This window comes from Scylla paramamosain, chromosome 8 (assembly GCF_035594125.1).
Source record: "Scylla paramamosain isolate STU-SP2022 chromosome 8, ASM3559412v1, whole genome shotgun sequence".
Classification (NCBI taxonomy): Eukaryota; Metazoa; Arthropoda; class Malacostraca; order Decapoda; family Portunidae; genus Scylla; species Scylla paramamosain.
In genome coordinates this window covers 29,579,540-29,607,039 of record NC_087158.1, presented here as the reverse complement: position 1 = coordinate 29,607,039, position 27,500 = coordinate 29,579,540, and the positions used below count along the sequence as shown (strand labels likewise).

Genomic DNA, 27,500 nt, shown 5'->3' with positions numbered 1-27,500 from the left:
TCAAACTGCGGTCCCTTCTTCCAACCTTCCTTGAAACCCTTGATTACTTTCTGCATTCCCTTGTTAAGCTTCGCCAGATACACCATCCGCCTGTTGTTGTCCTGTCCACCTCAACCTTTTTTCCGACACTTATTTGACTTCCTCGTTAAATCTATTCCTGTGTCTCATAATAATAATCAGTTCATTTCAATCTCCTTTTGTAGACTCTTCAGATTTCCTCGTTAAATCTATTCCTGTGTTACGTAATAATAATAAGTTCATTGCAATCTCCTTTTGTAGACTCTTACTTCAGATTTCTTCGTTAAATCTATTAATGTTTCTCATAATAATAATCAGTTCATTTCAACCCCCTTTTGTAGATTCTTACTGCAGATTTCTTCGTTAAAACTATTTCTGTTTCTCATAATAATCATACTTGACAATGCGTTTGTGAATGAGACACAATGCTCTTATTAGTAGTATTTCTTGTGCAATTCTTCTTCCTCCAGGAGTGAAATTGTAGGCTTAAGGAATGTCTGGCGGAAGTTAATATCATCATCAACAACAAAATGGCATTCGTTCTCTCTCACTGTTGCATAAATGAGGTAAATGAAATGACTCCCATAATCTCCTGAATATCTGACGAAGGTTAGCATAAACATGAACCAAAATGGCATTCGTTCTCTCTGGCCGTTAAATGAATAGACTAAATTTACTCCCAAAATCCCCGCAATATTTGACGAAGAGATGGAATTACTGTAGAGCTGCAAAGGATGGGAGTCACAGAGGAAGATGCAGAGAACAGAAGCAAACAACTGGAGGAGACTCGTATATGGCGCCAACTTCAGCGTGATTCAAAGAAAACCAGAAAAGAACAAGAACAAGAACATCAACAACAAAATGGCGTCGTTCCCTCTCACCATTTTCTCTGTATTTCATGATGAGCTCGTTGAACATCTCGAGGTACTTGGACTTCCTGGCGAAGGCGACGCCGTAGCCAGTAAGGGCGTACCAGGAGCCCACGGTGAGGAGGCGGCACTCGTCGTCCTGCCCCACCAGGTACTCCATAACCGTGGCGTCGTACAGGAAGGCGTCCAGGTTCCTGCAGGGAGGGAGAGGAAGGAAGGGGCATTACGTGAGGCTGGGGAGGGAGAGAAGTGAAGTGCTGCAAGGCGGAGAGAGACGGAAAGGGAAGAGAAAGGATAGAATGGGATACGAAGAGAAAGGATAGGACGGAAAAGGAAGAGAATGGTAGGAGATGGAAGGGGAAAGATGAAATAGAAGGGGGAGGAGGAGGAGGAGGAGTAGGAGGAATAACACGGTAGAAGAGGAAGAAGGATAGAACGGGAGATATAGAGTAAAAGAATAGGAGTATTACTTATAGGAAAGCCATGGTAGTACGTAAGGCGGCAGAATAAGAGTAACAGACGAAATAGAAGCAGGAAGATCAGGAAAGGAGGCGTGGAGACATGGATAGGAAAATCATTGAAGAAAAAGAAAGTTCCCGTATAAGAATGTGGAAGAAAAAAACACAAACCAATGAGGAACAGAAACAGTAGCGAGGAGAAAGACAACGGAGGCAGGGGAGTTGAAGGGCATCTGTTGAAGGAGTAAGGGGCGGTCAGCAGAGGGGGAGGTGAAGCATCAGGGAGGGGAGAGAGGGACAGCAGCATAAGAATAATGAAAAAAATAAGCGGATTACACAAGGAGGAAGGAAATGAACAATATTTAAGATGGCGTGGTTGTCTGGCAGCGGGGAGAGAGAGAGAGGGTATTAGGCGGCAGAGCGTAGAGAGAGAGAGAGAGAGAGAGAGAGAGAGAGAGAGAGAGAGAGAGAGAGAGAGAGAGAGTTGATAATGAAATAAACAGGTAACACAAAACCAGCAATTCAAACATAAACCGCAGTAAATCATAAAAGAAAAAAAAACATAATTGAAGCTTAGAGTAAAAAACAAAACAATGAAAACTACACTGAATAGGATTACACTATTGGAGAAAATAACATGAAATAAAAAAAAGGGGGATGGAGAGGAACAAAACAAAAATAAGGCCGAGAGAGAGAGAGAGAGAGAGAGAGAGAGAGAGAGAGAGAGAGAGAGAGAGAGAGAGAGAGAGAGAGAGAGAGAGAGAGAGAAACACGAATACAGATACATTACAGTAAAACAAACAAAAAAAAAACTACAAAGGAAAAATAACCTTGATGTGATTAAACGAGGAAACCGAAGAAGCAAATTAGAACGAAAAAAAGCAAAGACGTATTAAAGAAGGAGAAAAAAAAATTAGCTTGGAAACGAAAATATTAATGGACGTTAGTATATGAGACCAAATGAACGAAGTAACTGGATTGTGTTAAGTTAAAAAAAAAAAAAAAAAGAATAGACAGGAAGCTGACGTTGTTGTTTTACGGGAAGAGGAAGTGGGAAATGAGAGGAAATAGTGCTGTGTTAATGAGAAATTATTCATATACAACCATTATGATACAAAGAGAAAAAAGAAATGAGAAAAAAAAATTTTCAAGTAGGAAAAATGAGTGAAATTACTAACTGTGAATTAAGGAAGGAGAATAAAAAAAAGAGAGTGGAATTAAAGTTAACATAAGTGGAAAATAAGACGTGAAAGAAGGTGACAATAAGAAAATAAACGTATATTAAATTAAAATATTATAATAAAGAGAGGGGTACAGTTATTTTAAAGTAGAATAAATAAAAAAAAGCAAGACATGAAAGAAGGTGGAAAGAAGAAAATAAACGTGTATTGAATTAAGGAAAGGGGAAAAGAGAAGCGCCAAGAAGCAAAGGTCAGAGATGGAGCTCAAAAAAAAAAAACGACATTGAAGGAAGGAAAAGAAAAAAAGATATGTATAAACATGTAACGGATTAAAAGAAAAAAAAAAGAACAATAACAATACGAAACAAAATAAAAAAAGTATGAATGAAAAATGACATTGAAAAGAGATTAAGAGAGGAAAAAGAACCATAACATCATGAAACAAAAGCAGGAGTGAATGAAATAACGAGAAAAAAGAAAGATACATATAAAGAAATAAGAAAAGAAGAAATAAAACACCAGAATAGGAACATCGTGTGTGTGTGTGTGTGTGTGTGTGTGTGTGTGTGTGTGTGTGTGTGTGTGCGCCTGAGGGTCAAGTGTCATGAGAAATTCTTATGTTTTCTCCCACGGTTAAAATTGTAATGAATTATATACATTGTGAATATAATGAGGTGATATTGTATTATTAGAGAGAGAGAGAGAGAGAGAGAGAGAGAGAGAGAGAGAGAGAGAGAGAGAGAGAGAGAGAGAGAGAGAGAGAGAGAGAGAGAGAGAGAGAGAGAGAGAGAGAGAGAGAGAGAGAGAGAGAGAGAGAGAGAGAGAGAGAGAGAGAGAGAGAGAGAGAGAGAGAGAGAGAGAGAGAGAGAGAGTACCACCACCACCATCACCACCACCACCACCACTACCACCACAATCTAATGCTCTCCATCTTCAAGTTTCCCTCATATCTCACGAATTACTAAGGAAAAAACGAAGTTGCGAGGAAAACGTGGCTTTTTTTTATTACTCCTTAGCCTTATTGTTTACGTTTTTGTGACGAGTGCGGCGGCGGGAACTGCAATGGTATTGGTGGTAGTTGCAGTGGTGGTGATGGTGGTAGTGGTGGTGGGAGTGGCAGTCATGGTGAAGTGGTGTTGGTGGTAATGATGGTAGTCGTGGTGGTGGTAATGGTGGTGGAAGTGGTGGTGGTGGTGGTGGCGATGGTGGTGGTGGTGTTCTGTATCATCACTCACCTTGAATGGCGGATACGCAGGTTAAAAATAGGTATGCCGGAAGTGAGTCATTCTGTTTCATAAAGGTACTGGTTTTTATTTCTCTTATATTTATTTATTTATTTATTTATTTATTTATTTTTTTTTTTTTGGTCTTTCAAGGTGCGTCAATTATTTTTTCTCTAATATTATTATTTTTTTTTATCATTATCATTTTTTATTATTTTCTCTTTCTTTGTGTGTGTGTGTGAAGGAAAGCGTGTCAAGGAGGATTATTAAAAGGAAAAAAAAAAAATCAAGAAAAAGTGAAAAATATCACACTCAACTTTTCCGCTCCCCCCAAAAAGTAGAAAAAAAAAAAGAAGATAAGTAGTTTTAATCCACAGGTGTCACATTGTTCAAGTGTCTCGGAATTGGAGGTAAAATTACAGATCCTGATTCTCTTGTTTATTCAATTTGTTTATCTACTTTTTGTTTATATAATATTTTTTTTTTTTACGAGTAATGAAGGAACTTTTTGGTTTCCATAAGTAATTTGTTGTGTTTGTTTATAAGTAATTTTCCTTATTAGTTGTTAGTTTTTTTTTCCGTTTTCGTATTTCCATTCCTCTCTGTTTGCTTTCTGGCATCTTGTTCTCCCTCTGCCTCTTCCTCTCTCTCTCTCTCTCTCTCTCTCTCTCTCTCTCTCTCTCTCTCTCTCTCTCTCTCTCTCTCTCTCTCTCTCTCTCTCTCTGCCTCACCGCACCACGACCACGCAGTAAATAACACAGTGATCGCTGGGCAGAGTCGCTCCACTTTAGAAAGACAAATCTACATTATTTCCTATTTTGCACGCTCAGGACTGGCAGGGTAGCACGAGAGAGAGAGAGAGAGAGAGAGAGAGAGAGAGAGAGAGAGAGAGAGAGAGAGAGGGAAGGAACAATCGCTCAGGTGTTACAGGGGACAATCATTCAGGTGTTACGCGTTTAGACAGGGCAATAATGGCTGACCTAACTACTAATTGGTGATCACTTGTGGCCTAATGCAAGTGGAGTAGTAGAGATAGAGATGTGCTGAGAAATATAATTTGAGAAAGTGATAAGTAACTATGTAGCTTATAGATAGGTAGACTGATGGATAGATAAATAGCCATATAGAGTATAGGTAGGGAGGTAATTAAATAGATAGATAGATAGATAGATAGTAATTTCTTATAAGAGGCAGACAGTGGTAAAATAAAAATAAAAAAGTATTGCCAGTAAAAACAGCAATTGCCACTCCCACAAAAGCAGCTGCCAGTCGAACTCGTAAGGCAGTGTTGCTAATTTCTCCCACAAAATGCCTTGATATTTGTTCTCCTGCTCTCCTTAAGAAATGCAAGTCACAGGAAGTAACAAAAAACAATAAATGAGGAAGGTGCTTGTTCCAACAGTTTACCAGTGAAAGTGATGGGGAATCTGAGACACTGGTTAGGCATTACGTCGTGGAGCCGCGGGAGGGGAAAGGGAAGGAGTTTGGAAGTTTAGAAGAGCAGTCACGACACAAACAGTTGGCGAAAATAGCGAATGATGAAACACTGTATCGTTTTGTGAGATAAGATATTGGCAGAAAGGGATTTGATGAGGCAAGGAAGTATTTGACTCCACCCAGTTTAGAAGTAAAAAAAAAAAAGTAAGAAGCACAAGAAAAATAAGAATATAAGGAAAAAATACAAGAAGACAGGAAGCTTACATATGTCAGTCCCTTACCCTCCTATATCCACTATCATCCCTATCCATAGAATCAATCAATCGTCTTTCAAACCTCTCTATTGATTCAGCACCGACAACCTGATTACTGAGTCTATTCCAGTCATCTATCACTCGATTTGTGAGCCAATTTCTTCCTCTTTCTTTAAAAATGTGTGTGTGTGTGTGTGTGTGTGTGTGTGTGTGTGTGTGTGTGTGTGTGTGTGTGTGTGTGTGTGTGTAGGTCAATAATAGGTTAAAAAAACAGGAATACTAAATAAAGTGTTGGAGCGTAATGTTTTTTTGTTTTCCTGGCATCAGCAACACAACGAAATGCTGCTTTTCTATTTTCGTTTCGTCACCGTCACCAAACGTTTTTTTTTTTCAAGAGAACGTTTTGGCTTCCCTCTCGTGAAATAGTGAAATGCACAATGAATTGACTCTTTCCGGCTAATGGACACTTCAGCTAATGACCTTTCCTTTGGCTCAATCTCCAGCACATATATTACTTTCTCTTTCACTTCCTCTTTTTCTCCTTTCAATACCACTGCGTCAGCTTTTATTTTGTTCTGGACATCATTAGTAGATTTTTAGATATTTTCCGTCATAAAGAGGTTAAAAAAACATCACTATAGTCCCTTCCACTATAATTACACGTCTATTTACTCTGTACTATGCCCAACAACAACAGGCGGGTGCACAAAGTTGGGAAATTGCCAGTAGCAGTCAATGGCTCGATAAATATCACCAGTACTCGCCACTCGCTCTCCTGCTTCCATTTATTTCTGTTTACTCGCTGCCTCCCGGTGTTCGCTGGCTTGGCAATCTGGTTGTCTTTGGCGGCCCCGAGGGAGGCTTGTCCGCTGCCTAATTTACCGCAAGACACACCAATAACACCTTCCCTTCACTTTCCTTCACCTTCCTTCACCTTGCTCCTCTCTCTCTGTCTTCCCTCTTGCTCTTGTGCCTTTCTTTCCTTGCCCGCTTTTTTAGTCAATAAATTTTTCTTCTTTTCCTTCCCTCCTTTGCTAACTAATGCATCTGACCTTCCTTTTCATCCCTTCTTTGTTAAATAATATAGCTGTCTTTTCTTTTCTTCCTTCTTTTGTTAACTAGTTCATTCATCCATTCATATATTCTTGCCCTTCTCTCCTCCCTTCCTCTTGCGCTCCTTTTCTTTCCTCCCTTGTTATCTAATACGTCTATCTCTATTTTCTTCCTTCTTTTCTTAACTAATTCAACAATCCATCTCGAAAACTCTCCTTTCATTTTTCCTTCTCTCCACACCTTTTGTCTCCTCCTCCTCCTTTTCATCCTCCTCTTCTTTTCTTCCTTCCATTCACTCATTTATCCATCTATATATTCTTCCTAACGTTCCCAAATTCCCTCCTTTCATATCTTCTTCCTCCTCCTTTATTCCTCCTCCTCCTCCTCCTCCCCTTTGCTTCCCTCCACTTTTACCATTTCTCCGCCAGTAACTTCAGTCTTGCGATAATTTTGTGTAATATTTTCTGCCTTTCTACTGCAGTTTCTCCGTTTTATTAGGCCAATTTATGTTTTATACTGTTATTGTTGCTTTTGTACATTTTTTTTTTATTTCAGTGAGTGATGAGAGAGAGAGAGAGAGAGAGAGAGAGAGAGAGAGAGAGAGAGAGAGAGAGAGAGAGAGGGAGAGGGAGAGGGAGAGGTGTACGTCGATATTGTTTCCTTGACGGCGCGCTGTGATGACTACCTCCCTTATTGCAGAGAGAGAGAGAGAGAGAGAGAGAGAGAGAGAGAGAGAGAGAGAGAGAGAGAGAGAGAGAGAGAGAGAGAACGTAACCTTGGCATGATATAAAGCAGGTGATAAGATTCTCAGCTGTTTATATTTACCTGTGAGAACAACCTTGCTCTCTCTCTCTCTCTCTCTCTCTCTCTCTCTCTCTCTCTCTCTCTCTCTCTCTCTCTCTCTCTCTCTCTCTCTCTCTCTCTCTCTCTCTCTCTCTCTCTCTCTTTGCATCTCCCTCGCCACCCTGCCTGACCCTTGACACGGCCCTGCACTCTATTGACTCTCTCTCTTTCTCTCTCTCTCTCTCTCTCTCTCTCTCTCTCTCTCTCTCTCTCTCTCTCTCTCTCTCTCTCTCTCTCTCTCTCTCTCTCTCTCTCTCTCTCTCTCTCTCTCTCTCTCTCTCTCTCTCTCTCTCTCTCTCTCTCTCTCTCTCTCTCTCTCTCTCTCTCTCTCTCTCTCTCTCTCTCTCTCTCTCTCTCTCTCTCTCTCTCTGCAAAGGTTCCCACGAGGTCACTTAAGCAGAAGCAAACTCTTGGATATAAAGGCAGAGTTGAGTCGAGTTTTCAAAAAAGTCATTGGTTTTTGACCGGAGCAGCTCAGCGACTGGAAAGCCTCGCCTCTCGGTCAAGGGCTGTCATATTTTTTGTATCCCTTGCCTTCCTTATTTTCTCTTGTGTCTTCAGTTTTCGGACCATCCTCGTATTCTTTCAAGTCCTCTCCTGTCTTCTCTTCCTCCTCCTCTTGTTGCTTTCCCTCCTGTTTCCTCTTTTTTTTTTTTCGTTTTTTTTTAATTCAGCTCCTCTCCTCTTCATCTTTTTCTTCTTTCTCTCCATTTTCCTCCAATATACTTTTCAAGGCTGACTTTGATATTGTTGATATGAATTATATTTCTTCCTTTCCGTCAGTCTTTCCTTTCCTTTTCTCTTCATTTTATTTTCCTTGGTAGTATTCATCCTGTATAATTACGTGTATCGTATGTGTCAGGCTGCTTATCTCTGTTCCTTTATCTATCCATCTACAAGGAAGGGAGGAGGAGGAGGAGGAGGAGGAAAAGGATGTACGAGACTTTATGAGATTGAAGTAAAAGTATATAGTAGACGAGTGTTTATCTGTCAGTCAGTCTCTAAATGCGTCGCTAAAGAGCAAAATACAAGGTTAAATCTAATGATAAGTGCGGAAAATAGCGAGAGAGTTCCTGGAAATCATTGTTCAAAACTTTGCTTAGTGTCATGATGCTTTTTTTTTTTTCCTTTGAGGGAAGAAAAATGAAAGAAGTCTGCCTCTCCTCTCCGTTCGTGGGTTTTCATGGAAGAGAGAAATGAAGGAGCGGAGGAAAAGTTCTTTGTTCTTCCAATTGAGAAACGACACAATAGATTTTCCGGTGTGTGAATGGCTGAAGAGGAAAAGAGACAGAGAGAAAGAGAGAGTGAGGGGGGGTGAAAGTGTCTTAATTGAGGGAAGAGCAGGTGTGGTTCACTCCTGGCTTGGTGGTGAGGGTCATGGATGTCATTGCTATAATACACACCATCACATCCACCACCACGCCCACCACTGCCACCACCACACCCTCCACGTTCCCACCACACACGCACCACAGTTTCATTATCACATCCACCTGCACAGCCACACCCTGACCGCCACAGTTACAGCACCACACCCACCACAATCTCAGCACCACACCACACCTGCACTACCACAACCCTCAATATCCTAGCACCACATTCACAACATACCACCACCATATCCCACTAGTACACCCATTATCCACCTCCACATCACACTACAACATCACCATCACCACCTCAATCCTCACTCGCACCACATTCCCTCTGTAGACTCACCATATCTCAAAAGTACACCTACAATTTTTGCCATCCTTGCCATCACACCACACCACACCATCACCACCCCACACCATCACCTTCGTCTCAAGCATCACATTCACACTCTTTTGTTCAACTTCACCTCAGCCTTCATCTGGACCTTCGACCTGCCTCAAGCCACCCCAAGCAGCTCCTCCCCACATTGGAAGCCTCACCCACTGATCATCTTTCCGTGATCTCTCCTCCCTGATCCCCACATTCCCTGATCCCCGCCCGCTCTCATCCCCATGACTCCAGCGCGTGTGATGATCGTGTGGTTACGTAACAAGGCGTAACGAGGCAGGTCAACATGAATAGCGTTACGGAGTGCCTTCATCAGTATGTTTTTCCACGTATCTTTTTCATGTCACTCACCTTCCCCGCCACTTGACGCCGCCTCTCCCTCATGCACTCTTCGCCTCGCTTCGCCTCCTCAGCTTTCCCCGCCCTTGACACTGAGCCCTCCTTCCCTCCTTGACATTCAACCTTCCCCTCACTCCTTGTCACTTGTCTTTTCTCATGTTCAGATCTTACCCCCCCTTTCCGTTGCTCTCTCATCATCCGCCACCTCTCACTTTTTTCCTTCCGGAGTCCTCACCACACGCCTACTTAACACCACTTATTCAGTTCTTGTCACTCATCTCGTCTATTCCCATCTCCTCCTTCCCAGCTTTCACTCTTCCAAACATTGCGATCCCACGCTGTTTTCTGATACCTTTTTATCTTCCTCAGTTCCCACTATGCATCCACCGGCACTCCTTCCTCACTCCTTGCCATTTCCAGTTCCTACACTCCTACGTTCTCCTAATCTTCGTTGTTATTCACTACTTTCTCACCTAAGTCTTCTCCACTTGACACTAACGCGTCTTCTTCGTATTCAGGATTAGTGTCGAGTCAGTAGGGAGTTTTAAAAGAAGAGCAGATAGATGTATCGATAAAGATGACAGGTGGAAAGAGATAGGCGTGCTTTTATACAGGGATTGCCGTGTGTAAGCTTGAGGGCTTCTTGCAACATTTTCTGTTCTCTTATCTTCTTATTTACATCTCGCATCGTTCGCTCTCCCAATCATCACTACCATCCGCTACTCTTTTCTTTCACTCGTTCCCCAATCGTCGCCACGCAGCCAGTACATAACATTCAGACTCTAATCCATATCTGCCACTCACCCCTTCTTGACGGCCCTCACGCCCTCCACCGGGCTGGTCTGGTTGAACTGGCGCATGTAGGCGTGCATCACAGGGAAAGACTTCTTCATGAGCACGTCTGTGTTGCCGTGCAGGGTGGTGGCGAACTTGAAGGGAGGCTTCATGGAGGTGGGGTTCTGCAGCTGTTGGGGGGAAAGTAGAAGACGGTCAGATATAGACTAAGAGAGATAGGAGTGGATTTCTAAGCAAGGCAACACTAGTTTGATTGGAATTATGTACGTTATTACTAGATAAATGCATGGAGGTGGGGTTCTGCAGCTGCTGGGGGAAAGAAGAGGGGATAAATACTATGTGCAGACTAACAGAAGTGGATATGGAGACAAGAAAAACAAATACAAGAATAGAAGTGGATATGTAGATATGAAAACAAGATAGAAATATAGAATGTAGATTGATAGATAGATAGGAAAACAGCAATGGATATGAAGACAAGTTCCGTTCCAGTCCTGCGTTTTAAACCACATACACGCCCGTAACCGCCCCTCCTCTCTCTCTCTCTCTCTCTCTCTCTCTGGTAATGAAGTCTAAACGAAGCTTCTAATTTTTCAGTGAGGAAGGTAGTGTGGAATGGGCGTCAGTTTGGCCTCCATGACGCCGACACGCCCTCATCTTTCCTCTCCTCCAACCCTTCCTTCTTCTTCCACTCCCTTCTCTTTCCCCCCTCTTCCACTCCCTTCTCCTTCCTCTATTTCCTCCTTCCCCTCCTCTTTCCCCTCCTTGGCCAGACCGTGTAATTTTTCTCCAATACTGAAGGTTAGTTTTACTTCTCTTAATTGACTCAAAGTGAAGCTGCATAGAAAACGACGATGGAGTTGTTTTCCCATTTTCTTTGCTCTCTTTCTTTTTTTAAGGGAAAACTACGTGATTCCAATTTTAGCTCTAGATATAAGAGAGAGAGAGAGAGAGAGAGAGAGAGAGAGAGGAGAGAGAGAGAGAGAGAGAGAGAGAGAGAGAGAGAGAGAGAGACTGTAGTAGGATGTAGAAGTATATATACTCAGAACTTTCCATGATAAATGCAAGGAAGAGGTGTGTGTGAGAGGAGGAAGAGGAAGAGGAGGAGGTAGAGAAAGAGGAGGAGGAGGAGGAGGAGGAGGAGGAGGAGGAGGAGGAGGGATGAAATGTTATGAGACGAAGGGAAAGAGCAATGAATGAACAAGGAGAGGCAGGAAGGAAGGAGAAAGAGAGAGAGAGAGAGAGAGAGGAGAGAGAGAGAGAGAGAGGAGAGAGAGAGAGAGAGAGAGAGAGAGAGAGAGAGAGAGAGGAGAGAGAAGTATTTATTGAGTTTATGGAATGAAGGTGATATTATAGCCAGAAGCGAGAGAGAGAGAGAGAGAGAGAGAGAGAGAGAGAGAGAGAGAGAGAGAGAGAGAGAGAGAGAGAGAGAGAGAGCAGCCAGCAACCGACAATAAAGGCCCCGTGGATCAGGCCTCTCCAATACTCACCCTCTTGTCCTCAATGCCAGACAGATCATAAAACTCCTCGCGGGTGATCATGAAGGCAGCAAGGTTGGCGGTGTAGATGGCCAGGAAGATGAGAGCAAACATCGCCCACACGTTGCCCATGAACCTGAGGGAAGGGACACGTGGGCGGAGGTAATCAGAAGCCTTCATTTCTCTTTCTCTTATCTATTAGGGAAAACGGTCAAGAGATAAGAAAGTGGTAGAAAAGAAAATTAAAATGTTGTTTCCTTCAAGAATCGGAGGTGGAACTGAGAGGAACGGCATTTTATTTTCAAAGGTGTCTTGATTTTCTCTCTTTTGAGCAGTTTAACTTGTATGTAAGAGAGGGGAAGCTGAGTGGGGGTGTAGTATGAGACTGAGGGAGAGGAAAAGAGAGAGGCAAAGAATAAGGGAGAGTTAAGAAGAGGGGGAGTGTGAGGTAAGGGAATACGAGGGAGAGGAAACTGAGAGTGTGAAGGATGAAAGAGTGAGAGGGGAAAGAATAAGGAAGGGATAGTTAAGGAAGAGCAATGTGTTTGAGGGGAGCGTGAGGGAGAGGAGGATGAGGAAGAGGAGTGTGAGTGATGGGAGAAGGAGGGAAAGAGGAAGGGGAGAGATAGAGTGGAGTGTTGTCTTGGTGAGCGGCAGAGCGGTGAGGCAAAACAAACACACACACACACACACACACACACACACACACACACACACACACACACACACACACACACAAGCCAATGCATCATGCCGAAAATAGATAAATCATCACTTATTTACCTGAGCCTGAAATGGACCAGAAATGGCAAGCCCCACGTTTCGTTATTTCACTCAATTACTTGGAGTCAACGGTCAGGAATAAAGACAATACCGGACACAATCAGCTTAACTGGTGAACTGGTGAAAGGGTTAACTGGTAAAGGCATATCCCTACTTACTACTACTATTACTGCTACTACTGTTACTACTACTACTACTACTGAACTGGTAGACGAGTGAACCAAGCGACTATGAGTATTGCGAGTCGGTGTCAGTTCCACGCAACAGTCGAAGCTCTACAACACAGTGGGAGGCAATTTGCATGAAAAACAAACACGTAAAGTCCCATCTAACTTTGTAATATATGGAGAACTCATCGCCACGCGGAAGCCAATGTTGGGACGTACTGTGGCTGCCTGATGATGGTGAATGTTGGGTGTGTGTTTGAGTGTGTGTGAACAGTGAATAGTGAAGGGATGGTGACTGTACCGTTATAATATGATCTGGAGTGATATTAATAGATTCCTTACATGTGAAGAATATTGGCCAAGAGGGGAAAATGGTAGAGGAAACTTGTACAATTCGCTGTTCCTAAAAAGTCACGTGAAGACGTACGTAATTTTGCTCGGGTCTTGTATCAGTATCAGTCATCTAACCTAACCTAACCTAACCTAAACTGATATAACATAACTAAACTTAATCCACCCTAATGTAATCTAAACACAACCTAACTTAACTTAGCCAAGCCTAATTTAACTGAAACCAATGTAACCTGAACCTAAAGAACCTAACTTTGAAATCAGCAACGTTTATACTCTCACTTCACTAATAACCGTAGCCGCAGAATATTTTTTTCCCTCTTTAGTGCGGAGAAGTGTACAATTAGTCAGGCATGGAGAGTCCTGAAGGCCTACTGTGGTTTGTTATCCTTTGTAGTCATTCTCACCACCACCATCACTACCATCAATCCTCAAAGTCAAACCACACGTGTTATGTCCAATAGACCTTTTCATTCATTACATTCCCTTATCTAGCAGCTTGAATATTCCTATAGGGCGATGTAGACAGGCAGCGTCACACCCCTTCTTGATATCTGCAGCAATATATGGGAATTCAATTATGTGCGACGCAGTGCAACGTTAAGAGTCTTCGGCCGTGGGAGTTAGGATGGTCAGAGAGGAAGAGCGTGGAGGACAAGTGGTGTGGGTGTGGTGGTGTGGGCAGGGTGGAGGCGCGTGGCTGTGGGAGGTGGTCTGAGTCACATGTGGGAGGCTTAGCGAGTGGAGGAAATTTTTACCAAATGTTTTTGCGTATATGCATTTTTAAGGTGTGTGTGTGTGTGTGTGTGTGTGTGTGTGTGTGTGTGTGTGTGTGTGAGAGAGAGAGAGAGAGAGAGAGAGAGAGAGAGAGAGAGAGAGAGAGAGAGAGAGAGGAGAGAGAGAGAGAGAGAGAGAGAGACAGAGAAAAGCAGCAGCTAAAGAAGACAGAAACAAAGGCGCGCACACACACACACACACACACACACATAGACTGAAAAAAATAAACCTTTACATATCACTCAGCCAGTCAGTCAATCAATCAGCGTGCCAATCAATCAGTCAGTCAGTCATGTTCAGGAGCAAAGGTTGACTGGTTGACTGGTTGACTGGCCAGATGTTGTGAGTGAGTGAGTGAGTGAGCGAGTGAGGGAGTGGGTGAGTGCGTGTGCAGATGAGCGTGAGTGGCTAGCTGAGTGTTTACCCACCTGGCCGTGTAGCCGCGGGGACAGTCCACATTGACTGCGGCCTGGAACAGAATGGCCCACACCATCCACAGCGTGCGGCACAGGGAGAAGCGGTGGCTGGCTGTAGGCTGGAGCTGTGGATAGAGGAGGCTGTGGTAGTAAATGACGAGGATGAGAAGTGTTGGCTGGGTGTCGACTGGAGCTGTGGGAAGAGGAGGCGGTAGTAGTGAAGGATTAGGATGAGAAGCGGTGACTGGGTAAAGACTGGAGCTGTGGGAGGAGGTAGTGGTTGTGAAGGACGAGGATGCACAAATGAGGTCGCAGTAAGTGATAATGACGCAGTCTCTCGTAATACCACAAAACTTCTCGGGCTCTATTAAATCTTCGCCTTATTGAACCTGCCAGCATTACTTAATAAGATTATATAATGTACAATGGCCAATAAATACATCGCGAGGAGGACGAGGAGCAGGACGACAAGGAGGAAAGAAGGGAATTACTATAGACATGTTTTGATGGAGTTTGGAAATCTTTTGTTTTTATTCACCTGGGAAGTGATAGATAGATGTGAAAAGTAATTGGGATATATATATATATATACTCGTATATATATATATATATATATATATATATATATATATATATATATATATATATATATATATATATATATATATATATATATATATATATATATATATATATATATATTTATATATATATTTTTTTTTTTTTTTTTTTTTTTTTGAGTGATTTTATAGTGTGTGTGTGTGTGTGTGTGTGTGTGTGTGTGGATGCGAGTTAATGTGATTAAGAGAAGTGTGTTTGGTGTTAATCAAGTCAGGCTTTTGTTTGTTGTGTTTTTGCGGGGAGCAAGTAAATGTATATCTGAGTGAGGACGTCACGTGTTAGCGGCGGCCAAAAGTGCGTCGTGTTTTGAGATGAATCAGAATAGTGAACAAGAAAACAGCACAACATTTATGACGCTGCGAATATTGTAAGCCTTCATGAAATTCACGAGCATGGTGGGACACACTGTCATAATTTTCATGACGTGACTTTGTTCGTTATATTCTATGCGTATGATAATGAAATAATGGAATAATCTTAACGAAAAACCCAGCCTTGATATTTTCATAGCCAGCCATTCAATGCGTTATATCTTACTGGTAAAAACGTGAAAATTACCATAATAATGAAATGGATGCCTGGAAATTTATATCTGACATCATTTTCATTCACGGCGACTACACAATTCACTCGACAAAGAGGATCTGATTGAGTATAGAATTTCACTGGAATTTCACGTACAAGCTAAAAAAATCCACGAGGGAAAAGAGCCAGTCGTGATAAACTAGTGAAAGTCGCTCCCAGAACACTCCTTCAGGGCTCAATGGAAGCTGTAAATCAAAACTTGCTCCCGGAAGCCACTCGAGCGCCAAACACCGAACATTTAGCAGCTCGCAGAGGGAGGAGCAATGGATGCCGTGATGTATGTAAAGGGGGAAGGTGAGTCTCTTGATGATGCTCGAGGCGAAAAAAGTCTACTTCTGTCTTAATTGGAGATGAAGGAGAAGTGTTACAGGAATGGCGTGAACGTAATCTTTTCATTTTGTAAGTGCGGAAATACGAGTGACTTTCAGCCGGAATACGAAGGGTGGACGGAAGGAAGAGTTTGATTTCAGTGCTAATTAGAAGTAAAGGCAATGCGCTACAGGTGTGGTGTGAGTGCTGGTGTTTATTTCTCTTTGCAAGTGCGGGAATGTGATGTACTCTTAACCAAAATACGATGGGTGAAAATGAACTTGAATAAAGACGCTGTTTTTCAGTGCTGATTAGTGGTATAAAGCGTGAAAATAGAGACTTTGATCTAGGAGCAGAAAAAATAAGTTCTTTCAAGGAAAATGCAAAATGTAGAAATTCCTAAGAGCAGGAATATAACCTCTGAAAGAAAACAGAAAAAGTAAAAAATGTTCTTGAGCACATTAGCCCTTCACTATCAATTAGAAATATAAAGATGCATAGCGTGATACTGGAGACTTTCTTCATCTAAAAACAAGAATATGATCTAGCCTGAGTATTGAGGACAAAAACTCAAGATAAATACTGGAAGCGCAACAAACTTGCTCGTCATAGGAATAAATAACTAATTTCTTTTTCAGCCCCGAAGCATGGGGACGACTCTTCATGATGAGAAGGACATATTCTTAAACCTCAATGCATAAAGTTAATGAATTGCTATTTTTCCCCAGTATGTAAAGGTAATTAAAACTATGCCACTGAAGTATTCCAAATGACGTCATAACGTGAATTAAGTCAGTTTCAACACACACACACACACACACACACACGAAAAAAAAAAAAGAGGAATGTGCTGCTGTTTTTTTTTTTTTTTTTTTTTTTTTTAAGAGTGAGCGGAAAGAGGAGAGGGCAAGCAGAGGATGGTGGTGAGGGTGGTGGTGAGGGTGGCTGTGAGGCAATAAAGGCATGACGAGGGTGTGGACTTTTTAATCACGTAAAAAGGAAGACCTCACTAAGGGGGGCAAGTGACGGCCACCTGGCACGGGATTAAGACAGACGGTGGCGTTGGTCTGGCCCGGTATTCGTTACCTTGGGAGTCAAATTAGACTACCAGATGACGGAAGGTGTTTGAAGTGACTGCCTGCACAAAATGACTCCGCTAAAATCATCAGTTATTTTCAGCCTTTTCGCTTCCTTGTTTTATTTTCTCGTTACCGTGGGAGTAAATTAAATCAGAAAATTATTGAAGGAAGGTGTTTGAAGTCACTGCATCTGAAAAAAAAAAAATCAATTTTTCCTCCTGATATCCTGTTTTTAAGATGATTAGGCGAGTGTGAGTGAAGGAGATTACTGATTAAGGAGAGTGGCTTAAAAATTATGCATCAGACACTGCCATTTCTACTCGTAAAAGATGAACGAAGAGCGCATACGAGAAGCACAGACGCGAGCAGGCACTTAAGGAACGGAAAGATGAAGGGACGCACAAAACTACTAATAACAGAAGAGGAAGCACAAAAAGCAATGAAAAACAGACACGTGGACCAATACAGACTAACAAAACGCACATACAGACAGAAAGCAAATCAAGTACATAAACAACAAGAAAGACAAGGCATTAATTTATATTTCAAACAATAATAGCAATCAAACTAAACAGAGAGACATGAGCCAATACAAACTAACAAAGCACACGTACACACATGCACACAAACAGAAAAGAGGATAATTACATAGACAGAACGGGAAGGACAAGGCATTAATATAAACTTCAGACAATAATACCAGTGAAACTATTGTAAATAGAGGCACGATTCATGCCATACTAATAAGATCACACACACACACACACACACACACACACACACACACACACACACACACACACACACACACACACACACACACAAAGACAAGCAATTACGCTGATAGATCAGAAAGGACAAGTAATCAAGGCGAAACAGCGATAGTAATTAAACCAAATCAGATCCACATTGCCACCTCTGTGCGAACAATTGATGTATAAACAGATACACAGACCTAACAAACTTAACGAAAAACACACACAGAGACAATCACATAAACAAAACAAACCAGTACTCTTACTAACACACTCAAGGGGGCATACACACACACACAGACACACACACGGGGAGGCAGGAAGATTATGAAACACATGTAAAACCTTCTCACCTTCATGTTGTATCCTGAGGGACTGAGCCACTCAAAGAGGAAGATAGACACAGCTGCTACCTGTATCGCCACCAGCGCCACCAGCATCCACGAGGCGGTGTCGAAGGGTTCTGAAGGAGATAGTAATAGATTGTGGTATAGAAACTGTGGTTGCTGAAGAAATGATGACTTGCGGCGGGTTTTTCTTGTGATAGTGGTGAAGGAGGGTGTGCGTAATTGTGGTAGAAAATTGTTGTTAAGGATTATAATAAAGAATTGTGGTAGTAGGTGAAAAAAATAATGACTGTAGTGGGTATTTTTTGTGGTAATGATGACTGTGGTGGTGCTGAAGAGAGGACAGGTATTTCTTGTGTTGATTATGGTGGTGGTTGTGGTGGTGTTGAGAGGGGGTTGGAGGTAATTGTGGTGTTAGTAATGTTAGTGAAATATTAATTAGGTTAAAAAGGTCCGATGTTGCATTGATCCTCTTAGAGAGAGAGAGAGAGAGAGAGAGAGAGAGAGAGAGAGAGAGAGAGAGAGAGAGAGAGAGAGAGAGAGAGAGAGAGAGAGAGAGAGAGAGAGAGAGAGAGAGAGAGAGAGAGAGATTGAATCATGTCGTGACAGCAAGAAATAGAGAGAGACAGAGGAAAAATGGGAGAGAATCACATACACACACACACACACACACACACACACACACACACACACACACACACACACACACACACACACACACACACACACACTATTAAAGGTGAGAGTAGAATCAACATTACCTGCAATACGCGCAATGGACATCAACTGACCACCTGCCTACCTGTCTGTCTGTCTGTCTGTCTGCCTGTCTGCCTATCCATCTCTTGCACAAAGGAAAATAAAAAGGAGAGGGCGAGGGATAAGAGATAAGAGGAAGAAGACGAAAGGAGACACGTAAGAGGATAAACTCTAAAGGTAGTTTGTGAGGAGGGAGGGAAGGAAAGACGAAGTGGAGGGGATAAATGAAGGAAGGTGAAGGAGAGATGATAAAAGAAGAAATGAGCAACAGGTTAATGAAGTCGAAAGGAAGATATTATAAAAGAAGGAAGATTGCAAAGAGGGAAGGAAGAGGAGGAGTATATGAGAGGAGGGTTAAGGAAAGATAGTAAAAAAGAGAGGGAAGGAAGGATGGAAGAAAAGTACGGAGGAGAGAAAAGGAGAAGTGTATGAATGAAAGATTAGGAAGATATAAGAAGAAAAAGGAGGAAAAAAGCGAAGAGAGGTGGATAATTAAGGAAATAAGAAAGGAAGGCACGAAAAAAACGAAGGAAGGAAGACAGGAGATTGGAGAAAAACAGAGACGAAGGGAAATCACGAAGTAGCGAATGAAGGAAGGAAAAAAAGGGCTATAATATGCAAGAGAGAAAGAGAAAAAGAAGAAAAATAGGAACGAAAGGAGGATAGTATAAAGAAATAATGGTGCGAAATGAGAGGAAGAGTGAGAAGGTAAAAACAAGAGAATATTTAATAAGACAACCCACACAAGAGGAAGAGGAAGCGATGTGACACTGGATTAGCGGAACGTGTTTTTTCCGCGCATCTATTTTTGCTCAATTTCGGATTAGTCTGGATTAGCGTTGCTTTGTCCCTCTTAATCCATCAATCCACAGCTTCCGCGCTCACACAGCCAGCTAATCACGTGTGTGTGTGTGTGTGTGTGTGTGTGTGTGTGTGTGTGTGTGCAAAGGGAGTTGGTCAGTTTCCTCCCTGTCTCCAAAGCTACTCACACACACACACACACACACACACATGCACACACACACACATACACACACACACACACACACAGAGAGAGAGAGAGAGAGAGAGAGAGAGAGAGAGAGAGAGAGAGAGAGAGAGAGAGGAGGAAGAAAATGGTTATATTGTCCATATTCTTCTTTTCTTACATTTCTTCTCTTCTTCTTTCCTTGTTTGCATTTTTCTTCCCCCTCAACATTATTACGAGCTTCATTTTTTATTCCCTTTGTTCCTTTCATACACATTATAAGTTTCTCCCGTCCCTCTCCCCGCCACTCGTTCCATTTTCTTTCGCCCACTCCCTCACGTCATAAAGAAGAAAATGTAATAAGGGATAACTTCTTAATTTTACGTTTACTCTGCTTGTTCGCTTGTTGCTCTTTCGTGTTCATATACTGGCTCCTGACTTTTAGTTGAGCAAATTATCTTGTTTTTTTTGGGTTGTTGTTTTTACGTCATCTGCATCATGTTTTAGTTTGCTTCAGTTATTCCTTCCCTGTCGCCTCCACCTCTAAAAGCATCCCTGTTTTCACTTTGCTGCTACTGCTACTACTGCCACTACTACTACTACGACTACTACTCTTACATGTGCGATCATTATCACGCTTGCCTTTATCGATACTAATCACTCATCCACCACACCATTCATGCAACCCCATCACCATCCACCTGCTCAAAAAAAGAAAAGAAAAAAAAAAAAAACAGGTGGGCATGATTGGTTGCCTTCATACCTTGGTACTCCCAGACTCTGTTTGCCAAGCGTATCACGTTGGCACCATAATGGCACTCTCCCTCCCCCATCTCCCCTCCCTCCCTTCCTCCTTCCCTCCCTCTCTCCTAGTCGTGAACTCGGATGCCGCGCCGGGGAGGTCATGGGAGCAGGGGGCGTTGAAGGGTGGGCGAGGAGGGGACAGAGGGTGGGGAGGTACACTTGAATAAATGATTGTCGCTTTTGTGTTCAGGTGAATCCCCGCTAATTACACAACAGGTGAGGCTCAGTCAGTGTGTTAACCCGTTTTGTGTCAAAGGGAGGCATCCTGTGTGTGTGTGTGTGTGTGTGTGTGTGTGTGTGTCTGTGTGTATGTGTGTGTAGTACAAAAGAGAATAATCATATTGTCGCACATATTGACATCTCACCACGAATGAGTTTTGGAGTTGCATTTAGTCTGTGGCTTTGCTGGTGGCCACGAGAGATAGATAAACGGGCGACACGGAGAGGAAAAGTACGACAGACAGACCGACAGTCAGACAGGCAGGCATACGTAGGAACAGACGAAGCGTATACTTAGGTGGAGAGAATCGAGCATCAGAACCCCACGCAAAGCAGTAACTCAAGCAGGAGGAAGTATCGAGAGCGAAGAAACTATAAATGAAACACGAGGAATCTGCAGTGCAAGAGCTTTCAGGCTGCAGGAGTTCCGCCCCCTCACTGCCGCCTCTGAACGCGTGAGTGGGAGTCGTAATGATGGTGGAGGCGATATGCGCTTGTGGGAGGCTGTTGTGTGTGTGTGTGTGTGTGTGTGTGTGTGTGGTGGATGAAGGGCACAGATGGTGGTGGCGTGAACAGGAGGCAATGTTGAGGTGGTGGACGAGGGAGTGGTGTTGGTGGTGTTGGTGGCGTAGGAAGAGTGCAGATGGTAGTGGCGTGAACAGGAGGCATTGTGAGGTGGTGGACGAGGGACTGGTGTTGGTGGTGCTTGTGGTGTTGGTGGTGTTGATGAATGACAGGGAAGAATCACTAATTATTGAACTACTGAACGCCTTATCAAACAACTATCAACTCCAGCTCTCTATAACTTCAAACTTTTCCGAGTCAATGGTCTGTAGCACACATCAGTCTGCATTCAACTCTGCGTGTAGTGGCAGCAGCTCAGTCTCACTCAGATCACGTTTGGAAGTGCCAGGCGTATGATTCACGCTTTAAAACACCTTCCTTTTTTTTTTTTTTACGGTAAGCAGAGTAATGGTAATGAAACTATACGAGCTAAACGTGGAAAGTATAAATAATTTGTTAGTTATGGCTGTGTGTGTGTGTGTGTGTGTGTGTGTGGGTGTGTGTGTGTGGGTGGATGAGTATATATTATACATCCCACGTCTCTCAGTTTATCCTCGTCCCACCTCCGTCAATTAAGATTACTTTGTATTTTCTCATAAGAGTCTTGCATTAATCCCGTGCCTATTTAACTATTCATCATCATACTCGCTGCATCAACCCTCCGTTCCGTGATGAGGCGGCGGGATACCACTGATCCTAATGATGCAATGGAGTGACGGGGCTGAGAGTGAGTGTTTCTCGCTGCTGCCGCTGAGCCTTCATGGCGACGCTGCGGCCATGATGGGAGTATGTACTTTTTGTTATCTTGAGTTTTATTAATTTAAGAGGAACACTAGCCTAGGACACCGAAAAAAGCGGGGGAAAAAAAACCCACTGAGGTGCTAGTCCCTAAAGGAAGGTCAGAAAGGATCATCCAAAATTATAGGATATGTGCATTGCAGCATCATTTTCTGTCGTTCCAGACTTAAATACACTGACAGCTTGGGCTGCCGGACTGCTATCTATTTTTCACTTATATCGTCGAAAATTCTTATATTGTCATGCTTTTCTTGTTCTTATTCTTGCATCAGAGTTTTGGTGTCAGGCTGTTGACGTTGCACATTTCATTTCCTTCCTGTCTGAGGAGTCCACTAATTGTTGGTGATCTTCGTGTAATATTGACATTGAAAAAAGACTCATCCGTGTACTGAGAGCTGATTCCTGTACAATTCCACTCATGAGTTGCTCTTGTTTCTTATATTCTTCTATAAAAAGAAACAAAATCCCGTCTCTCTCTCTCTCTCTCTCTCTCTCTCTCTCTCTCTCTCTGGTGATCTCTATTTTTCAAAACAGAACTATTTCAATTTATCTTCTCTGAAAACTCCCTCCTCCTTGACAGTCGTGTTCAATCTCGGGGCTAATCGTAGTGTTTGCCTCAGCCTCGCCTCGCTGGGGGATGGAGAACGTACGGGCGTGTGTGGTGCTGAGACCTGCTGCGTGTCGGAGAGTTATCGAGTGATTCATGATATGCGGGGATCAGGTTTGCTCAGAGCTCAAGGGATGTTGTGTATGACTGTGCTATCCTCTTAACTTGCCCTGTGTACACCTGCTGCTCATGACGCCACTGGAATACACCCACGCGCGCCGCTCTCTAGCAAAATGCGGAGGGAGGCAGCTCGCTTTGAGTCAATGGATGTGGTATTGAGGGTTCCTGGTAGACGATATCCTTCCTTTGTTGTTGTCTAATTGGCAACCAACAAGAGAATATACCTCTCTCTGTCTCCCTTTACCACACTCAAAACTGGATACAATTTTGTCTTATTTTTGAATGTGAATTCTCTTTTGTGGGTCCAAGGAGTGCCATTTGCTTTTTGAAGTTCAGAAATTTCGCTTCCATCAAAAGCTCTCAGCAAAACACTATATTTCACAATACAGAGCGAAGGAAAGCGGACCTCTCTTCTCCTCGGCGACGAAATTACCTCGGTATCTCAGCAAATAAGACAATACGAATTCACTTTTGGTTAAAGTACATGGTATATTCTTAAACTGACTGAATTCTATAAGTTGAATTTCATAGACACTTTTTGCAGTCTTTTAGTAAACAGGACAAAATCATTACTGTACCTGACCTTTTATGTTTGTTCTCCTCCTGTTACATATAAATAAAAAAGTCTTGAAATTGCTGAATTCTACCGGTTATATTTCATAGACACTCTTTATCGTCCATTGAAAAAAAACAGGGCTATATAATTCCTACCTCTAACTTATTATTATACTTGTGGCCTTCCTCTCAGTATACAAACAACACTGCCTTCCCTCGTGGGTCACTGGGGAGATCCATTCCGTGTTCTATTCGGGGCAGAAATCGCCTCAATAACGCTGCCATGTCTGCGTTATGTTTTATCTCCACTTATCCTTACTATTTTTGCCGCTCGCTGCCCTGTACATGTGAGTGAAAGGGATCAGTGAAAGGGAGGCCACTGCTGCCGGCACGAGAAGCGGGCGAGTGCGTAAATGAATGAGTGAGGGACGAGTGGATGAATGAGTGAGGGACGAGTGGATGAATGAACTGATGGATGGATGGGCGGGTGGATGAAGAGGGGACGGCAGGAAAGGTGCCTTGAGAGAGAGAGAGAGAGAGAGAGAGAGAGAGAGAGAGAGAGAGAGAGAGAGAGAGAGAGAGAGAGAGAGAGAGAGAGAGAGAGAGAGAGAGAGAGAGAGTCAGATTACATGGCAAGAATACTTCTGCCAACTTGCAGAGTCTGTTGGTCTCAATCAGTACACACACACAGACACACACACACACACACACACACACACACACACACACACACACACACACACACACACACACACACACACACACACACACACACACACACACACACACACACACACACACACACTGCCTAGAGGAAAGATTAACTATATCGTAATGAGGTGCTCAATACACATTCCCAGAGTAAAGCGATTTGCTAATGATCTCCCCTTCAGACGCCTAGAGAAGGAAGTGGAAGAGGAGGACGAAGAGGAGAAGGAGGAGAAGAAGGAGGAGGAGGAGGAGGAGGAGGAGGGAAAGGAGGATCATGTACGGGCTTAGCGATGGCCGGTGGCATGATGCGTTCTAAACCTTCAAGACGAGGCGAGATAAGGCAGCAAGTGGCGATCAAAGTAATCCTGTTATATTATTAGCATAGCACTCATCCCTCGCCTGTCTCCCCGGGCCGCGATGGGTCTCTGCCGGCGGGGTAATGAAGCGATGAAAGGGATCAGGTGCGTGAGAAGGACCAGGTAGAAAGAGGCAAAGTTGATATAGGAGGGTGTGAAGTGCGGTGAGGAGCGTAATGAAATGAAAGCAGGAAAACTGATTGCCTGAAAAGTGATTTCGTGATTACTTGAAGAAAGAAAGTGGATGAAAATGGAGATTCAAAAAAGGGAGACTTAAGAAAATATACGTGACTTGGATACACAAGAAGGATGTACGGTACGGTAGGGAGGGTAATGAAAGGAGGACAGGAAGAGTGATTGCCAAAAGACATCCAGAAGAAAGTAGAGGTTAAGAGGAAAAGTGTAGATTCAAAAGGGAAAAGTTTAAGGAAATATACGTGACTCGAATGCACCAGAAGTTTATATAAACCGGAAATGTAATTACTTGAGTTTTAAAGCCTCAAAGGAAGTTAGAATTAGAAAAAAATGGAAGTTTACGAAGGGCAAACTTGAGGAAAAATGTGTGGTATTTGAATCACCGAAGAAAAAAAAAAGACGCAGGAAAAAATTACTTCACGTGGACTTGTAATGCCGCGCTGTTTAAGCAGAAACACTTTTATAGAAACACACGAGTGAGGAAGGAGAGACAGAAGAGGAAATGGAAAGAAATAAAATAACGAGGAAGAATGCATATGTAGAAAGAAAGTTAAGGTCAAGAAAACCAATTAGAGTAAACGAGTGAAGCAGAATAAAGAGAAAAAAGAGAGAGAAAAGAGGAGACGAGAGAAGAACAATAACAAGAGAAAATGAAACTGTGAGAAGTATGAGTCCAATGTAAGGAACCCAATTAGAGAGAGAGAGAGAGAGAGAGAGAGAGAGAGAGAGAGAGAGAGAGAGAGAGAGAGAGAGAGAGAGAGAGAGAGAGAGAGAGAAAGGAGTTAGCATTTACTGAGTGAGATGGGGCCACACGTGCCACCCAGCATATTAACACTTGACATTTTCATCTGGGGGGCAAAAAAAAAAAAAAAAAAGAGAGAGAGAGAGAGAGAGAGAGAGAGAGAGAGAGAGAGAGAGAGAGAGAGAGAGAGAGAGAGAGAGAGAAAATACCATCAAGTCGTCCCTTCCCTCCTCCCGTGGCTGCGGCAGGCGTGTTCTTCCTGACGCGACGGGCTTACTAATGCAGACTCTTCCACTTCGCCTCATTCTCCATCTCCTCCTCCACTTGTCCCTCTGTCTCTGTCTGTGTGGTCACCTTTTTTATGAATCAGTATCATGTCTTAATTAAATCTATACAGTGACTTGTCTGTCTTAGAGTCTGTCTGTTTATCTTGCCCATACATATGTGTCTGTCTGTCTGGTTCTAATTTACTCACTACACACACACACACACACACACACACACACACACACGGCGGGGACTGATAAGGAGAGGAGGGAAGGCTCGGAATGACGTTATCTTTATCTTCCTTAATGACATAATTCGTCCGTGTCTCTGGTGTTCGTTATGATTACTTTGTGCTAACACGTGTTTCTGAACCTTTCGTGTGTGTGTGTGTGTGTGTGTGTGTGTGTGTGTGTGTGTGTGTGTGTGTGTGTGTGTGTGTGTGTGTGTGTGTGTGTGTGTGTGTCCTGATTATGACTGATCGATGCAAATTCCCACAATTCCACACACTTGAAATTAGAGAGAGAGAGAGAGAGAGAGAGAGAGAGAGAGAGAGAGAGAGAGAGAGAGAGAGAGAGAGAGAGAGAGAAAGAGAGAATGTGTGAGTCGTATAATGTTTTTAGGCAGATTTATTTAATTATATTCATGTGTCATTTATCTTTCGCAAAAAAAAAAAGATATATTCCATTTTCTCCTGAAGGCAAACTTTTGAAGTCAAGTCACCACCACCACCACCACCACCACCACCACCACCATATGAACTTGTTTCTGTCACCACCATCACTGAATACGCATTTTTTCACTCATGTCTAACTCATCATCACCACCACCACCACCACCACCACCACCACCACCACCACCACTACCAACAACAACAACAACAACAACCCAGGAAACGCTATTGAGGCTAATTAGATGTAGCATTCATGGCATATTCTAAGAGAGTGACGGAAGAGGGGGATAAGGAGGAGGAGAAGGAGGAGGAGGAGGAGGAGGAGGAGGAGGAGGAGGAGGAGGAGGAGGAGGAGGAGGAAAAGGAGACGTTAATAACTAGCAATTAGCGTACAGGACATGACTCGTTGACTTGAAAGTAATGAGAGAGAGAGAGAGAGAGAGAGAGAGAGAGAGAGAGAGAGAGAGAGAGAGAGAGAGAGAGAGAGAGAGAGAGAGAGAGAGAGAGAGAGAGAGAGAGAGAGAGAGAGAGAGAGATGAAGAAAAAGCCAAGAATCGCAAGGAAAAAAGACAATAGACAAGTAAGAGGAAAAGACGTGACAGGAATCCAAATTAAAGAACTCAAATAAAAAAAGAAGAGGAGGAGGAGGAGGAAGAGGAGGAAGAGGAGAAGGAGGAGGAGGAGGAGGAGGAGGAGGGAAACTGTATCCAAAATCAAAGTTTGTCCGTAAGTGAGAAAGACAGCGAGGAATAAGTTAGGGAGACTTGTGCATTTTTGTTTTTTTATCGTGGGGTGCTATAAATGGAATACAGAGGAGGCGGACCGGGCGAGTGTGCGAAGTAGTGAGTGAAAATGTGGCTAAATATATTAAAGGTGCTGAAAATAGATCTGAGAAGAGCGGGGATAAAGGGAAAAAAAGAGAAAACCAAAAAAGAAGAAGCATGTAAGACAGAAAGGGATAGACAAAACAGAAGCATACAACAGAACCACGTGGAGAAAACTCATCCAAAACAACTAACTTGTATAGAAACGAAAAGTTGAGAAGAGCCCCACAGACAACACTCAAACTACCACAAGGCTCTCAAGACACTCTCGCAGTACTCACCCAGGAAGGCCGTCGGGGAGATGATACCAGTCCGCTTGGCCACTACGATCGCGATGCCCGTGTCGAGGAAGGGCACCGTGAAGTCCAGCACCTCCTCCCTCTCTGAGTTGATCTTGATGGAGGTCATAATCATGTCCGCCTTCCCGTTGATGATGGCAC

The 27,500-nt window shown here is 43.0% G+C and overlaps 1 protein-coding gene across 1 annotated transcript in view; it reads right to left on the bottom strand.

Moving 5' to 3' along the window:
- The window catches only part of LOC135103118 (glutamate receptor ionotropic, NMDA 2B-like), a 226,574-nt gene that overhangs the window by 23,689 nt on the left and 175,385 nt on the right, over positions 1–27,500 (bottom strand). The window contains 6 exon segments of the mRNA XM_064009158.1: positions 900–1,081; positions 10,244–10,404; positions 11,725–11,848; positions 14,219–14,331; positions 17,909–18,018; positions 27,342–27,500. The exon segment at positions 27,342–27,500 is cut by the window's right edge and continues 25 nt beyond it. Of these exon segments, the coding sequence (XP_063865228.1) occupies positions 900–1,081; positions 10,244–10,404; positions 11,725–11,848; positions 14,219–14,331; positions 17,909–18,018; positions 27,342–27,500 (849 nt within the window).